The following is a 16995-nucleotide window of genomic DNA, read 5'->3' as shown; positions in this document are numbered from 1 at the left end:
AAACTGACAAATAAGTCATGCTGTGATTATTTCTGCCAACAGCCTGGTGTTCTGTGTGTGTATTATATTTCTGAAGTGACTACAAACATTTTTAATCTAAAGCAGATGTTGCTGCTTCATGTTTGAATTTAATACAAGTCCGTGTTAACAACGCTCAACTCCACTTCACAAAATGGTAAAGGAGGCAAAATACTGAGGATCCATTTTGACTCTGACCGAGTCTGAACATGGAGGAAGTTTATTTTCTATATAACTTTATTATTTCTCGGTCTATAATGAATCTGTAACGAGGAGGAACCTGCGAGTCTTTTGTGAGGAATTCGTTCACGGCTGCGTGAGTGTACTTGTGTGTGGGCGTGTACGTGCTCTGTATGCTAATGTGTGCTTTTACCTTGGTTTCCAACATGGCTGTTTGATCTGCGTGTTTCTTCACTTGTACACATGTGTGTGTTTACAGGCGAGCGTGTGTGTACACAGTGTTCGTCTCTGCATGAAACACATGCACGTGTTTATACAGGCCCGGCTCAGACGAGCCTTCAGACAGGATGAGGAGGAGGGATAAGCAGACATCTTATCACAGATGCAGCTCTGATATGAGATTATACACACAGAGCTCCACTGTCTTTCACTGTCTTTATCAAGCTTTTTTTTATTGGTTCTCTGGGGCTTGTCAGGTGGGGAGGCTCATAAACCATTTCAGCAGTGGGGCCGATCAATCAATTATCAAATTAGTTTATTCTCACTCAAGTCCTGGGGCTGTTAAGAGCAGAAATGAGCTCGTATCCCCCCCCAGTCTTTCACTCTCTCGCTCATATTTAAAGCACTGAAGCTCTTTCACTCCCTCTAAATAAAAACACACACGCAGGTTTTGGCTCAGTGTCTTGGAGAGAATCATATTTTTGCTGATTTATAAAGATCATCCTGTTCAATTCAACATTCATGAGAGACGAGACTCACCTTCTTTGGTTCCTTTGGTGTTTTAGGCGTCTTCTTCTTCTTCATCTTCTTGTCCTCCTGCTCAGGGTCGGAGGTGATAGCAGGGTTATCTATCCCGCCCTTCCAGGGGTCGGCGGGGGACAGCAGCGGGTCCTCCTCGCTGCCCCGGTGGGCTCTTCCCTTTTTCTTTTTCTGCGTGGCAGGGCCAGACTCCTCGCCGTCGCTGTCGGAGTGGAATCGTCTTTGGTAGGCCTTCGTCTTACTGAAGAGGATCTTTGAACGGTGTTTGTATTTTGACGGCCGCCGTCCGGTCTGAGACTTCCGGTCGAACCCGTTCTCTTCCTCTCCTCCTCCGTGGAGACCATGTAACCCGCCGAAGGAGTTTCTTATTTTGACCAGACGGCTGTGCGTGTCCTCGGGCACGGCGTATATGTCGTCGTTGTGGAAGCCCCTGGACCTGAGCAAGGTGTCCACAGGGTCTGCATAGTTGTCCGATGCCTCCACATCCTCGCTGTGCGTCATTGGGCCGCGCGGCATCCTGCGGTTGCTCCTCATGCCGGCCTCGATGGTTTTGAGCAGGTTGGGGTCCAGCTTTTTGACGTTGGGCTTGGGGAGCACAGGTTTGGGCCGCACAGGTGGAGGCACTTTGTGGTTGCGTTCATGGTCTCCCACAGGTGTGCTATGGACGGGATACTCGTTCCCCTCTAGGTCGATGCGGTACTTGGCCCGCTCACTTGGCGTGGGGAGGAGCTGGACGTCATCACCTATTGGACTGTAAGGGGGAGGGGCTTCATTGTCGTCGTCAGATTCTGGATAATAAGTGTTGTAGGCCGGGGAATGGCTGTGGGGCGAGGTAGGGAAGACGTCTTCACTGGCACCAGTGGTGCACTCGCGTGACGAGCTGTCAAACAGGAAGGAGCTCTCGATGCTCGGCTTCTTCTCCAACACCTCGTTGAAGAATGGCGTGAAGACCTCGGTCTGCCGATGATACTGTGACAGAGAGTACAGGGCTGTGAACTTGGCCGCAATCTCTGTGGCAATGTGCTCCCCTTCCGTCATCAGCTCCTTGATGGCGTCATTCTCAAAGAAGTCTGCCTGGCTGTCTGTGATTGCCACCATCTGGACGGGGATCACGTCCTGGACTTCGGCCAAGAACGCCCGCAGCGTCGCCATGGACGCCTTGCGTTTGGCAGAGTAGACCAAAATGTAGCCGTGCACCAGCTCGTCTTTGCGGACGCCGATCGCAGAGTGATAGGAGAGGACGGTGACCTGGATCCTCCTCCTGCTGTCGCCGATGATCTTGTCCAGTATCAGCGTGTTGCTCTGACCCGGCTGCCCAGCGCTGCAGCAGTGCGAGTCCAAGAAAGGCGAGAGGATGAGGTCGACGCTGAAAGGATCCCAGCACATAGCACACATGACTATCCTCAGGTCTGTCTCTGACATGTCTTTTATAGAAGGCAGCGGGGCCAAGACATCAAAGTTATGCTTCAGCCCCTCCAGCACTGCTCGGAGACCCTGCTTAATTTGGAACTCTGTGAATTTACGTGGGAAGGCCCCAGAGGGGATGTCGACGAAGGTGCACTGCAGCTTGTTAGCCAACTGTTGGCCCTGGTGCCTCAGGATGGGGATGTTTTTGCAAACACTGTCCCTCTGATTTGCCAGGATGAGAATGAACGGCAGCGGCTGAGCGAATCTGTCTCTCCTGCTCTGTGCTATCTCCGCTCTGATCCTGCCTATACAGTCTCCAATACAGTTGAGAGACTCTATGGAGTTGAACACACAGAAGCAGCCGTGCGGCTTGAACGTATTGACCCACGTGTGGCTGAAGAGAAGCGTGGAGTTGACATCCACGGGAAGAAGCTCCAGCTCGTAGATTTTCCCGTCGAGGGTGTACTCGTCGTCTGTGGACTGCGCTCGGATCTCATTGGCTAGTTCCTGTGAGAGACCCTCCCTTCCCAGGAGGCAGAGGTTGATCTTATCGATGTTGGCACTGTTATAGTAGAGATTAGAGCGTCCATGGTCGAGCTGCACCAGCCTGTTTGCCAGAACCTGTTCCACTTTCAGATCCACACAGTTCTGCCCGCTCAGGCACGTCTCCTTGGTGGGGTGGTAAACAAACCCGATGTGTTTAAGGAGGAGAGACTCTCTGTCCGGGGCGAGTTTCTGCAGCGCTCTGTATCTGGGCTCCTCGTTCAGCACACTGTGGATTTCGCTCATCTTGTCGCAGCTGGGGGTGGCGTTCAGATCCAAGTCATAGAACAGCTCAGCGTGCTCAAAAAGCATTTCCTGAAAATCCTCTTTGGCCCTTTCAACTATTTCCTGCTGGTGTCTACAGTAAACATCCCTCCTATCTGATTCTGTGATGTACTTGTAGGCCTCGTCCTCCATGACGAAACACATGACTTCCTCCCACGGCTGCCCCGGGCTGATAAAGTGAACCCTCTCCAGTGTCTTCTTGAACCTCTCCTTCATCTCCACCCGTCTCTTCTCTGACATCAGGTGCTGGACGTGGTTCCGGTAGATCCTCTCACCATCCGGCGTGTCGAGCAGGTCAAAGGGTATCCTGCGGTCGCTGTTGTCGATGTGGTCCGTCTCATCCCATGGCGTCTGTTCCAGAACCACAAACCAGTACTGGAAATCCGGCCGGTTCCGGATCACACTCTGCGCCTCGGGCCAGGTGAGGTGTTCGACCTCCTCCAGGTTGTTGAGGATGTTGTTAAGGGTTTTGGGTAGTGTGGTCAGGTACTCCTCCCTCCTCCTCTTAATGTGCTCCTGTTTCAGTTGTGCAATGTGCTTTGTGAATATGCTGCGTGCCTTCCTGGAGCCCTCCAAGGTGATGAACTCATCGTAGTCGGGTTGGCCCTTCATATTATTGATCACCGTTTTCCACGTGGTATGGTAATCTCTCACCGTGTGCACCATCAGTTTGTCAAATCTATCTGTTACCGAGGCAACGAGGTGCCGTTGGATTTTATAGGCCTCCAGATATGGCACAGTTTTTGGTTTCCCCCTTGTTTTGTCCAGCTGCTGGATGAGCGAGTTGAAGCAGATCTCCACGTTGACGTTGGAGCGCGCCGACGTCTCGATGAGCAGCAGGTTCTTCTTGCTGGCGACGAAGGCCTGCAGGTCCCTCAGGTGCTGGTCCACGCACTCGTCACATTTTGTGGCGGCGACGACGATGGGCTTCTTCGACTTGACGGTTTGAGAGTAGAGGCTGTTGACAAACTTCATTTGGTCATCAAACTTCCTGTTGCAACCCTTGCTCACATCAATGCAGAGCACGAAGCCGTCGATGTTCAGCTTCCCATCAGGCATCTGCTTCTGGTCAAAGTCCTGCTCCAGGCCCAGCTGGTCCGTGCAGATGTACATCAGCTTCTCAGCTGACTGGAGCTTGGTCGCCGCCGCCCGTTTCGTGTACGGTTGCAGGTTCGTGCTCCGATGCGGAAGAAACGTCTGGTCGTCAATGAACTCCGTTTGCTCGATGACTTGGATTTTACAGTCCAGCCCGTCGTCCCCTCGATGGGACACGTCCCCCCAGTACAGAAAGTGGTCATTGTTAACCACACGTCCACCAAAGTCTATTGTGCTCAGCACTGAGGTGTGCTCCGAGTAGTAGCTGTCCGCATCGGGACGCACATACCGATTGCACAGGCAGGACTTGCCCACGCCACAATTTCCCTTCTCTTTCTCCGTCCCCGAGAGGCCAACCACACTGACGGCGAATGTCGGGGGGCGAGCATCCTTGTTCTTGGCCATTATATCCCCCCGCTCATCGCTGACTTGGTCACTTCCAGGAAAAAAAGGTCAAGATATCATTCCAGTTCTGCTCATCAGTGGTACAGAGGCACTTTCATCCTAATTTCCCCTTGGTCGCGGTGAATCCCCCTCCCACTCTGTCCTGGGTCTTCTTCACGCTGGGAGAGAGCAGCCGGCTTCTCCTTCTATCACCTGCCTGCAAGACATGGAATTCACAATTAGGAAAAGATAAAGGCAAAACAAACAAAAACACGTTCGCACTGATTCCTCCTCAGAACACCTCAGAGTCTCCTTATCACAAATAATACAATTAGCATATTCCTCTGGGACACACATGTACTTACATGCGTGCACAGCCTAGTGGTTTAAAACAACACATCAGACATGTTAATATGGCATTACATAGTTATCAGAAAATTAGACAAAGGAACACATTATCACACTTGTGCAGGACAGAATAATCTCTACTAAATGGTTAAAGCTCAATAAAGGATTCTGATCGGAGCTACGTGCGCTGCTAATGAAACAAACAAAAAAAAACCTGTATTTTTGAGAAATTTGATTTAAAAATATGCAACATCAAAATGCCTTTTGAGGAGTGTGAGAGTAAAACTTATATAAGAGAAGGCACCGTGCTCGGCAATGTCACTTTATCCCTCGCACAGAAAAAGAAGTGCTTTCAACCAATTTGTGCCGAGGCAGGATAAAAATGGCATGCAACTCCAGCCCTTTGACAGCCACTGACCTAGAAATGATTTGCTTCGCTGGGAGAATGAAACAGAGAAAATAAATCAGTTCACAGATCTGTTATCATCATCAGCCCAACCTAGGGCTACGTGATTAGGGCTAAATGTATAATCCTGATTATTCTGCCTGTCTTTATTTGGCCCCATATTCTGGTCATGATTATTAATCCTGATTAGCACTCCTGATTATTTGTGGAACTGAAGTGTTTTGCCGCTTGCGACCACGTTGTCAATTCAACATTAACAACCTGGTGAAATTAAATGTTTCACTCCTGACAATCACAACGTTCTGCAATTACAGGCTGGCAGAAATTGAAATGTGGCAAACGCCTCCATCTGATTGACTGTGCAACCTTTCAGTCAGTACTATCTGGGACTGTCACAGTCAAATAAGCCTGAACCTCACCATGACCTAACTAGAGGCTGATAACCGATAACGGCAGAGAGAGTTGCAGTCATTGTTGTGTTTTACAGAACGATGGCAATCAGCCAGTGAATTTGCCTGCGTGAGCTGGAACTGCTCGCTGCAGCACGACGGCCTGCTGAGCCTGAGAAACTGCAGCAGAGCAGGAATCCAGTCCGCTGAGACGGAGCGGGGAGGTTTTCCCCCCCGACTGATTTTTCACACAGGTCAAGGTGATGATGTCACCTGAGCGGGGTGTGCAGGAATAAGACTTTTTTTTTCAGTTCAAACATCAAAATGAACAAACTTATGGGACTTGATTTAGTCCAAAACAAGGAGGACACATGGATGTGACTCACTGCAGTTAATTATCTAACATATAAAAGTCATTACAAAACCCATTCCCACATTTACAGGACTACAAACACCTTTGGACACCTGAAATCAGGAGCTTCTTGTCCCTCAAACACACCCATGAGTTCACATGACGTCAGGCAGCAACGCCACCAGCAGGTCCATCAGGTTTAACCTCAGCACCAGCCCCTACAACAGCTACTGAGCTGTTACATGAGCCACACCTGACGTAGCAGGACGAGGCCATCTGAGCTCATGAACTTATGTGCTCATACACTAACGCTCGCAAGCAAGGTATAAAACTAACAACTATTTCACTTTTGATTCATCTACCAATCATCTGATTTATTGATTAATTACTGACTCTAAGGTGGAGAAGTTAAAGTGATGTGTTCACGTTAAGTTCTCAGTCCAACCAATAGACAAAACAATCCTAAATATTGAATTTATGGGCGGACAGTGGCTCACCTGGTGGAGCGCGTACCTTTAAGGCTTAGTCCTAACTGCAGCAGCCGTGGGTTCGAGTCCGACCTGTGGCCCTTTGCTATGTCATCCCCTATCTCTCTCACTGCATTTATCAAAATAAAGGTCAAAATGCCCCCAAAGAAGTAAAAAACACATTTCAAACAGTAAAAGCCAAAGTGAGAAGTTCCACACATCTGAGACGCTGCGATCAGGAAACATGAGGAATCTTTACTTGGCAACTTACTAAAACCATCAATTACAAAATCTGGAATCTACTAATTTCCTGTTGATCGACTAACCAACTGATTATTACAGCCCCACATTCCTCCCTGATTCCCATCCAAACCACAGTGTTTGAGAAGATCAGTCACCCAAATCCAAACATCTGTTTTACATTTTTATCAGCCAATATCAAAGTCTGTTTTCACTCTGCTGTCAACACACAGGGTCAATGTCAGCCTGAGATGAGATGGATAAATGTTCATATGCATGAAGAGGAGAACTGTAGCAGTGGTAGCTGTACACTGTAAACACCTGCAGGGAGCTGCTGATAGTCTTATTACTGCAAACAGCACAACACTACAGCACTAATGGCTAAAAGTAGCCTTGTGCATCATGATTAGTGTATTCACTGAGGCTGCGGGGGGGATTAAGGTATCACTTGGCAAGCTGGTTTTAGAGATGACTAAATGCTGTTAAGCCCTGAAACACAGAGCAACACGCTGCCAAGGAGGGTAAACCTTTTACAGCTGCACTCGCCTCAATTTTTAGGTAAAAATAAACTTTTTTTTCTCCAGCCTAAAACACAAAGCATGGCTACAGCAGAGAAGAGCATCCCATCTAAGTTCAATGAGGTGCCACTGACTCATTATGCTTCCCCGAAAATTTCTGACTTCGGCTCCAGACAACAGCAATGAATCAAAACTTGTGAGCAAAATCCAAACTGTGAGGTCTCCAGCCAGAGAAAATGGACTCCCCCCAACACTACATCTTCTCCTTTCTACTCTTAGAATAAATCATGAGGCTTTTTGCAGCATACTGACCAGGAGGATTTCAGATTCTTAAACCATTACCTGCCACTACCATTTTTCACCTGCCAATGCGCAAAGTTGTGTAATTGCAGTTTTAAATGTTGGCTACCTCTTCATCAGAGGAACTACAGTTACAATGCAAAGCAACAAACCAGGAAACGGAAACTAAAATAATTTCACTTCCACAAATGTTAGTGTCAAATTCCCAAAATCAAAAAAGCATTTGTCTAAAATAGTCCATTATTCTGCTTCAGGTGTGTCATAAGAGATGAGACCATCTTATTATATGTGGCTTAGGAATAATTTCATCTTTACTTCCATCCTTCTATTGTCTAAAGGCACTATATTCTTTTGCATTCACCATAAACTGTTTAACTACACATTGTTGGTAGGTACCAGTTAAAATAAAGCTTTGATTACACTGGTTATTTTCATTCTAAACTACATTACATGGCAGCGGGCTGGTGCTTCTTGGAACATGATTTCCTTTAGAGAGCCTCTCGTTTTGAAACACAATCCACGCTCATTCAAACAACTATGCCAACCTCCTCCCGAGTCAGGTCCAGACCTGAACCCGAGCGTCACTCATCCAACTTCCCCGATGATGTCAGAACAACAGTTTATAGGGCGACTGACACCATCAGACCTGCCATCGCTCACATGTTTGTCAGCACCAGTGTCCGTGTGTGGTTTCTAGAAGCTGATACTAGTATTGAATATTTCCCGCTGTATTAGCATTATGTCAATACCAATGTGCATTTTTTGTTCTGGTCTTTCACGCAGTGCAAAGCTCTTCAGATGTGCACATCCATACCTATCAGCTCTGATGTATGAGGGCTTCTCTGCTCAACAATCAAACAGGAAGGTATCTGTTAAACATTCACTTATTCATCATGTAGATGGGAAATGTTTTGTCTGCAGGCAACAGCAACTACCTTAAATCAACATTTACAACCTACAGGCTTTATTTGCTAAATGTCTACCATCAGTTTCCCACATGTAAAAACAAAAGAGGAAAACATTTGAGGATGATCACAACAGCTCTGCTCCAACACAGTCCATTTAAGAGAAAGGGCTGAAAAGAAAAGCCCTGAACTGACTGACTGATGATAATGATAAACACACAGGCCCACTGACTCATTCAGAGCCCTTGTGGATTTATGGACACTAAAACAAGATAATAGCATGTAGTAAGTGGAAACAACAAAGAACCTAATTGCTATTTTTCGACACAAATGGGTTCCACCAATAATTGGTGCTTTTAACAACTACTATAACTCAACAATGGAGCAAATTTTATACGAGTGCGGCGTCATGAATATTGAAAGGCTGGAGGAGAACCACCGGGGTCGGATAAAAGCCGGACTGTCCCTTTAACCAGAGTTTGGGAAAAGGGCAAAGGGAGCTGCAGCAGTCCGAGTCTAACGCCATCAGAGCCGCAGCAGCAGCAGGACAAACCCACTGACCTGCTGCTGAACACACAGCTCATACACACAAGTTAAAAGTGTGGGTACAACTCCTCATCACAGCTGGGACATTACGGGTTCAAACACCGTGATTAATGTCGGGAAAACTTCAATCATCTGCCCGGTGCCACTCCTGGATATGACCCTCATCCATCCTCGGTGCTCATGTTAGCGACTAGCAGGACGTTCAGGTTGAAAACTGGCAACCCAGCAACTTCACACGGGTCGGAATACGTAAAATCAACGAAATGACCGATAAAAGCCATCACCGTGGTTTCACTAGGAACTGGGGCAGTGCAGTTATTAAGCAGTGTATTTTCTTTAAAGTGATTTAAGAAGGTTTTCCATTTGAGCCCATTTAACACGTTGTAATAAACCCCATTGAAAAGGGTGGATGTCAGTAAAACATCAAACTCTACGGTCAAAGGATGAGAGCGAGTTATGGGAGTTTTAGTTTGGCTTAATTAAAACCAACATACATAATGTTGATGCGTCAATGCGCCGCGGCTAACGATCACTACCTCAGGGTTTGACACGGCGGTTATTCATTTCTCCCGGAACAGAAATGAAAACCCGGCTCGGTCTGGCTCGGCCCTGATATTCCAGGAGAGAAAAAAACCCACCTTTCCCAATCCCGATTAGCTAACATTAGCCGAGCTGTGTTAGCCTAGCATGCCAAGAGGATGACGGAGAGTTAGCTGGCTAGCGTTAGCAACACCAAACCCAGGCTAACACTGGGGAGAAAGCGGTTTAAAAATCACAACCCGGCCAAATTTAACAGCCTGGACAAACATTCCCGCCCCGGTTTCTTTTAACCCAGAACAGCAGAGTCCTGTGGCCGGGTTTCGCCCACGGAAAAGAGTGCTAGCTAAGCTAATGAAGTCCCAATCCCAGTACAAATACATTCCCTTACCCACCTATTAACATGGTCGCTCCCAGATCCACATACCACGGAGAGGAGGAGAAAGCATTCCCACATTAAAAGGCAAAAAAACTCCTTTTTACAATCCACAGATCGCGGTCATTAGAGTCCTGCGACAAGATCCACAGGCGGGTCCAGTGTACGGTTCGGTCCCGGTGGTCCCAGACGGACGGTACGCCTGTATTTTAGTGTATTTTGGTGTTGTTGGTGTGGTATGCGTTGTAAGCCGAAACCTGCCTCTCTGCTCCCTCCCCTCTCAGCAGCACCGCCAGGCAGTAATGGCGACTCTCTCTCTCCTCACTCCCCACTCTCTCTCTCTTTATGTCGCTCTACCTTTCCAGTCAGTCTCTCCCTCTCTCTCTCCCAGGTCATATTCATATTATGAGGCATTAAATGTAAAAGTTATTTTATTTTATTGGCAAAATATAACATGACGACGAGAAAGGCATTAACAGAGTTGAGCTATATAATATAATATAATATAATATAGTAACGATAATAATAATAATGATAATAATAATAACAATAATAATAACGATAATAATAATAATATGAAATTCTATTCAATTTAAAACATAAACCTAAAATAGAAAATCTCCTCCAGGGGGCCCGGGGCAAACATTTGTTGTTGGTCCCTATTGGCCCCCACTGTACATGGCAGTTTTATAATTTCCCAAGGCATCCAATAACCAATTAGCCAATGGACAGGAAATTGATAGGCAACAATTTTGATGACTGATTGATCATTTATAATAATTTATAAAAAAAATGCAAAATGAATAAAGTGGTTCCAATACATGCTATGAACTCAACATCTTTGTGTTTCTGACTGAAAAAAAATAAAGAATATGAATTGAAAAGAATAGAAAAGAATACATCAATTTGGGCCTCAGGGAATAATGATGGGCATCCAGTAAACAATCAATGATTAATAATAATAATTTCAGGCATATTGATCAAAGAATTAATGGCCTTCCAGTATGTCTATGATGGAATAATACAAAATTTCAAATGGAAAACAATTTGATAAAATATTTTCAATTTTTTAAAACAAGTGAGTTCAATATAATTTCAATAATTCAGGTCTTATTAGTTTTTGACACAGATCGTGGCCACACCATGGAGGATGGAAGATGCGTCATAGCTGATATTGTACCTCAAGTTTTCTGACTAATTTGCATTTAATTAGATTATATTAGCAGGTGGCGGCTTTGCCAAGTTGGTAATCAAACCTTGTTGAAGTTTTTCAACTGACATCCAACCTGTTCTGAAACACATCATATAACGATTGTATCTGATAATGGTGATTCATATTTAGAATAAATTGTCAATAAATAATAACTAAGTCCCACCACAAGTTCACTTTGACACAATTCATGTCATCAAATTTCTTATTGCTAAACGCAGAGTCAGTGTAAACCACCAGGGGCCAAGGGGCAAAAATAAACCCTAATGTGTTTTATTTTATTTTATCTGTTTTCTATCTCCTGTTTTGTTTTACTCTTTTAAATCTTATATAAATGTGTCTTTTTGTATTGCTGTCTTTTCTAAATTCCTCTCATGTCTTAAGAAAAGCTCTTTGGAATATGTTGCTGAAAGAAGCTATGCAAATAAACATGCTTTGCCTTTTGACCCCTGCTGTCTGCGTGTTGTGTGTGAATTAATTAGTCATTATAATTTGTTTGTGGTAGCTTGATTAAGCACAAATTTGCATAGTAAACCTGCAACATACACTGTGAGCACAAGATAATAAAGCTCTTAGCTTCGAATGCCTGACTCCTGAACAAGCTGGTGCTGAAGTTCAGAGTCCAGGTGCATTATGTAATATATATATATAATATATTTCTATATGGAATACCTGATGAAGGAAGAGCGGAGCAATACAAAAGGTTTTTTTAAGTTATGCAAAAAAAAAGAACAAATAAATTTGCAGTTAATTAAATGACCACAGACTAATTGAGGCTTCAGGCAGTCGTCCACTTTTCCAGATTAGTAATTTATTGTTACCTTAAAAATATTCACGCTTTGTTTGTTTGTTTCAGAATCAGAACAAACTTTATTGTCCAAGTATCTGCTTTATATTTATATTATCGGCTTTTTCACAGCAGATATTTTGAAAGCACATTGTGTTACTATAATAATAATAATAATAATAATAATAATAATAATAATAATAATAGACTTTAACGATCGTCCCATGACAAAGCCATGAGAATGTGACATTGAACCAACATACATAATAGACCAGGACCCTGAAACGCAGCTAATTAATCAGCATTTTATTCTTTATAAACTTTATTATTTGCACATACGCTCCTTTTATGAGTTATTTCAAAATGTCTTCCATTAAAAAGGCTTATTCTAGCTCAGTATGTATGTCAGCTATATGTTCAATAACACGTGTTATTACCTATGGGTATATTACAGTAAGACGTTTTAGTCTGGCAATGTCACTGTGCAGGAAGTGTTCATTAGGAAAATCTTCATATTCAGTATGAGCAATAGTTTTAAACTGATGGATTCACCACACTGGAACATATAGAGTCATACTCACTGGTTGTCCATCATTAGACTGATCAACTGATCCACTCTGTTTCAGCAGATAGAAACATACGTGCTGCCAAAATAAAGGATGAAGGATCAAGTTAGACAATAAACAAAAAAAGTGGTGTTGGCCAAATGTGACAGACCTGCAGTGTTTACATGACCTACATGCAGAAACATCCCCACACACTGTCTGTGTGAATATATATGACATCATGTTATATGGACGTGTGAGGCAGCTGCTGCTGTTTCTGTGTCCTCCTCCCTCTTCCTCATTGTGTGACTGTCTCTCTGAGCCTGTTTGTATCACTGTTTCTGTCTCTCTTTGTGTCTCTGTCTCTTTTCTGATTCATTTCAATAATCCTTTTTATTGGCTGAATGTTCGATGAGCCGTGTTGCCAAAGCATCTAAATACAAATTAAAATCTCGCTCTCGCTCTGTCATTCTCTCTGGTTCTTCATTACATTTGGGATTTTGTTTTTTTTCCAATGTAAATTCTTTAATACAGTAAAATGTGTCTGAGTAGAATGCAGGTTTTCTTTATTTCCTACTTTTGAAATATACGAAACATTTTGTCAGATAATCCATCACCTTTTTTAATCTTATCACAGACCTGTCTCTTGGTTCCTTCTGCTTATTAAAAAATTCCCTAGAATTTCCTCATTAAGTAAGTTAAAGCAACATTTCTGTGCTGATCCAGTCCCAATATTGACAGTAATGAATAGAAATGCTGCAGACACTGGGGGTGCACAAAGGAGTCCGCAGTGAAAATCCTTCATTTATATTTCAGTTGTTCTGGGCTGGATCAATATGTGCTGCTGGTTCCAGTGGATTCCCTGGAGTGCGATGCTGCGTTAATGAGCCTCAGAGCTCAGACAGAATACACTCACCGAAAACAGTGAACAGACTCAGTGGACAGGTCAGAAATCTAAAATTAACCCAGCGCAGGAAGAAGTATAAGGACATATATGGTATTAAATGATAATGTTTTTAAAAGCTGACACTTCCTCATGAGAACTTAAAGTAACAAAGCCCCTAAAACAAATCTCAATACACTAATAAAAACAAATGTATATATGTCCTGTGTCCACTCATTGTTCGACGGGGTGAGGCTTCACTGGTGTTTATGTAACTCTAACACTCAGGATCAGGACCTGATTTTGGGTTCAGACCATCAGATCAAAGATGGAAGGTTTCTGTCTTAGAGCACCAGTGATGTCACAGTCCCATGGGGACGAGTCCATCAGAGACCAATCCTGATAATGGAGCAGAGAGGAGACAGAGGAGCTTTGGGCTGAAAATACGACCTCTGTAACGTGATGTGTGTTTCTCATGTGTGTCTAGGTGTAACACATGACACAAGCAGGGAGAAGCACTCAGCTGTAACTGAAATAAAGAACAAATCACATTTATTTAAACACAACAAAAATATAAACACACAACATTCTTTATGAGTTGAAATAAAAGATGGAGGACTTTGTCTTTCTTTCAAATCTGTTTCATAAATGTGTTTAAATCTGTGTCAGTGACTGTTTCTCCTTTGCCAAGATGACCCCTCACCTGACAGGTGTGGCACATTAAGTTCCTGATTACTGCACAGGTGTGACCTGGGCTCGTCACAATAAAAGGTCACTTTAAAATGTGCAGCTTTATTTTGAAAGAAAACATTCATTAGGCACTGAACTGAGGAGTCGTGGACCAGAACCATAGAAATCTTTGTTTTCTGAGTGATCCAATAAAAATCTAGCAGATTTCAGGTAAAAACACTCAGAGAAACCAAATCCTGCAAGGTTTGGATGGTGGGTCCAGGTGGGCGGGGCTTGGTGACTGCTTTGTTGTGACATCACAAAGTTCCAGAAGTCCTGACGGCTGGTTTTAAGGCTCAGTTTCTGAATACAGGCTGTGTGCATTTCTCTGTGGACTGAGGCTTTGATACTTTCACAGTATTAATATAGAAGCTAGAGCTGATCTATAATCACACTACACATGGACACACACCTTTACACTGCAGGAACTTTAATAATGATTTAATGTCCAGTTTGCTTGAACATGTTTCAACAACAACCTTCATTTGAACAAATGCTAACCAGGATAAAAACACACTGGTGCTGAAGCGTCTGTTGTTGAATCACATCACAGGCGAGAATATGAGCCGGAGACTCACTTCATGTTGTTGTGTTGTTTGTATTTTGTGTCTCTGGTTCGTCTCCAGGTCGCAGCAGACACATGACAGCTCTGACCCGTTCTCAGGGTTTTTCACAAACCCTATATCATCGAAGGGCATTTTGAGAAATGCAGTAAATCAACAGAAAAGTAGAAGTTGCTGAGGAGGTTGACGTGTGTGTGTGTGTGTATGTGTGTGTGTGTGTGTGTGTGTGTGTGTGTGTGTGTGTGTGTGTGTGTGCCACAGGCGACCCCTGCTGCAGGCCCTGCACCATCAGCACCTCCATATGGAATCTGCAGATGTTTCACTTTCTGTCAGCCTTTCATGTTTCACACCTTTCTGCTTTGTAAAGTCCTGACGGGGTGTTTTTTTTTCTTTCCTCAGCATGCATCCACATCGCGCACTTCTCCGAGTCTACAAAGTCTGTGCTCTGTCAGACTGCAGCAGCACAGGCTCAGGCTCTTCCTCTGAGCGAGGCGCCATGCAGCAGCGTTCTTCCTAGAGGCAGGAAGTTGAAGTCCAGGTGACTTTATTCAGTGTAAGATGAAGAAAAAGTAGATCCTCTATGAGCTGCAGTTACATATGATTACTAGAATAAATACAACACAACAGAATGGTGCACAGTAATGTAAATATGTCAAAGTAAAAGAAATGTAGATGTGGAGCCTGAAATCTAACAGATTACAGAAACTACAGTTCTTTCTCACATCTGTGTGTGTGAGACTAAAAGCTCGCTGCAGCACAGCTGGAAACTGAGGAAAACATTCAGTTCATCACGGTTTCAGTGACATGTATCTCAGCTTTCTGTTTGTCTTGTGCAGGTTAGTAAGGCGCTGTTATATCAGCGTTACTGTGAGCGACAGCTGGGAGCAGTGACTGTCCTGCTGTTGTTCTGCTGATGGAAGGAAGCAGTTTCTTCTCTCTGGGTTCCTCTCCGATCACTGAAGCATCCGTCTCCTGCACATTAAAAGACTGACTCATCACCTGTCACCTGCTCAGATCACTTTGATAGAACTAAACTCCAGGACGTGGACACAACAAAAAATAAAGACAAAATGTTTAAAAATGAAAAATGAAAAAACACTATGAATAAAAGGGAACGGCCAAATTAGCAAATAACAACGAAATAATTTCCATTTTTGGGATTTGGCCTCATGAACATTTTACAGATGTTTTATCATGTATGTTATCGTCTTATATTTATACTGTTGAATCTGGTGAGAAGTGGATTTCTTCTCATGTGGGTTTTTTATGTTCATTTGAAAGTTGCACCTCCAAAAAGAAATTCCTACTCAAACTTTTCTTTACAAGAGACACGTGACTACATTTGATATATGATGTTTTTGTTTTTCACATGTGCAATGTCTGAAAATATGAAAACAACAAAATCACATGTAACATCACAAATAAACATATTTTCACACATACTGTAACACACATGGTGATAAGCACACACAGTTGTCATATAGTGTTAAGGTTATTTAAATACATGTTTTCTTGTACTTTCTTTTGACTCCTCAAGTTATCAAGATTTTTCACACATTTCACATCTTTTCACGTCTTTTCATTACAGCAGTAAATTGATGAAAACAAACCTGCAGGAAACTGAATTCTTGATAGAATAACAGTTTATAATCTGTCATCTTTTTTAACATTTCTTTTTTCCACCAAAATTGTTTTATGCTTCATGAAACAGTTTCCTCCAAAACCAGGAGTTAAAGAAGTGGAGCGACGCCTCATCAGTTTACATCCAGGTCCAGATTTTAAGTTTATTTTTTAATAATTATTGTCTGATTTCTTGTTTTGTGAGGTCACAGTGAGAGGTCAGTGACCTTTGACCTTTAGGCACCAAGTTGTAATCAGTTCATGGTGGAGTCAAAGGGAACGTTCCCTCAGCGTTATGAGATATTCATGTTCATGACAATGTTCCTGACGGACTCTGAGACATGTGGAGCCGTAAAGAGTGAGTCAGACCAACACTTCATATTATCAGTATCAGACAGGACGCTCTCTGTCACATCTGGAACAGCTGCTGATCACAGAGGCGTTGATGCGCCAGCGGCGTTTCTGGTTCCATTAACGGCCGCCTCACTGAGCAACATGTGGCCGAGCACCGCCTCCACTGATGTGAAGAGTCCTTCTGAAGTCAGTGTGTCCTGTGTGTCTGACAGTGAGACGACAGGCTGCCGTCCTCGTGTCGGACCTTCA

At 43.8% G+C, this 16995-nt stretch overlaps 1 protein-coding gene across 1 annotated transcript in view; it reads right to left on the bottom strand.

Moving 5' to 3' along the window:
- arhgap5 (Rho GTPase activating protein 5) overlaps positions 1 to 10356 on the bottom strand; it is a 51221-nt gene extending 40865 nt beyond the window's left edge. Inside the window, exons 1-2 of the mRNA XM_056392971.1 lie at positions 10075 to 10356; positions 958 to 4888 (exon numbers count right to left, since the gene is read on the bottom strand). Coding sequence (XP_056248946.1) covers positions 958 to 4692 — 3735 coding nt within the window. The 5' untranslated portion in view covers positions 4693 to 4888; positions 10075 to 10356. The remainder of the gene's footprint in view (positions 1 to 957; positions 4889 to 10074) is intronic.
- Between the last annotated feature and the right edge of the window lie 6639 nt (positions 10357 to 16995).

This window comes from Seriola aureovittata, chromosome 13 (genome assembly GCF_021018895.1).
Source record: "Seriola aureovittata isolate HTS-2021-v1 ecotype China chromosome 13, ASM2101889v1, whole genome shotgun sequence".
Classification (NCBI taxonomy): Eukaryota; Metazoa; Chordata; class Actinopteri; order Carangiformes; family Carangidae; genus Seriola; species Seriola aureovittata.
Note: the sequence above shows the minus strand (reverse complement) of the source record. Positions and strands in the feature narration are given on the sequence as shown.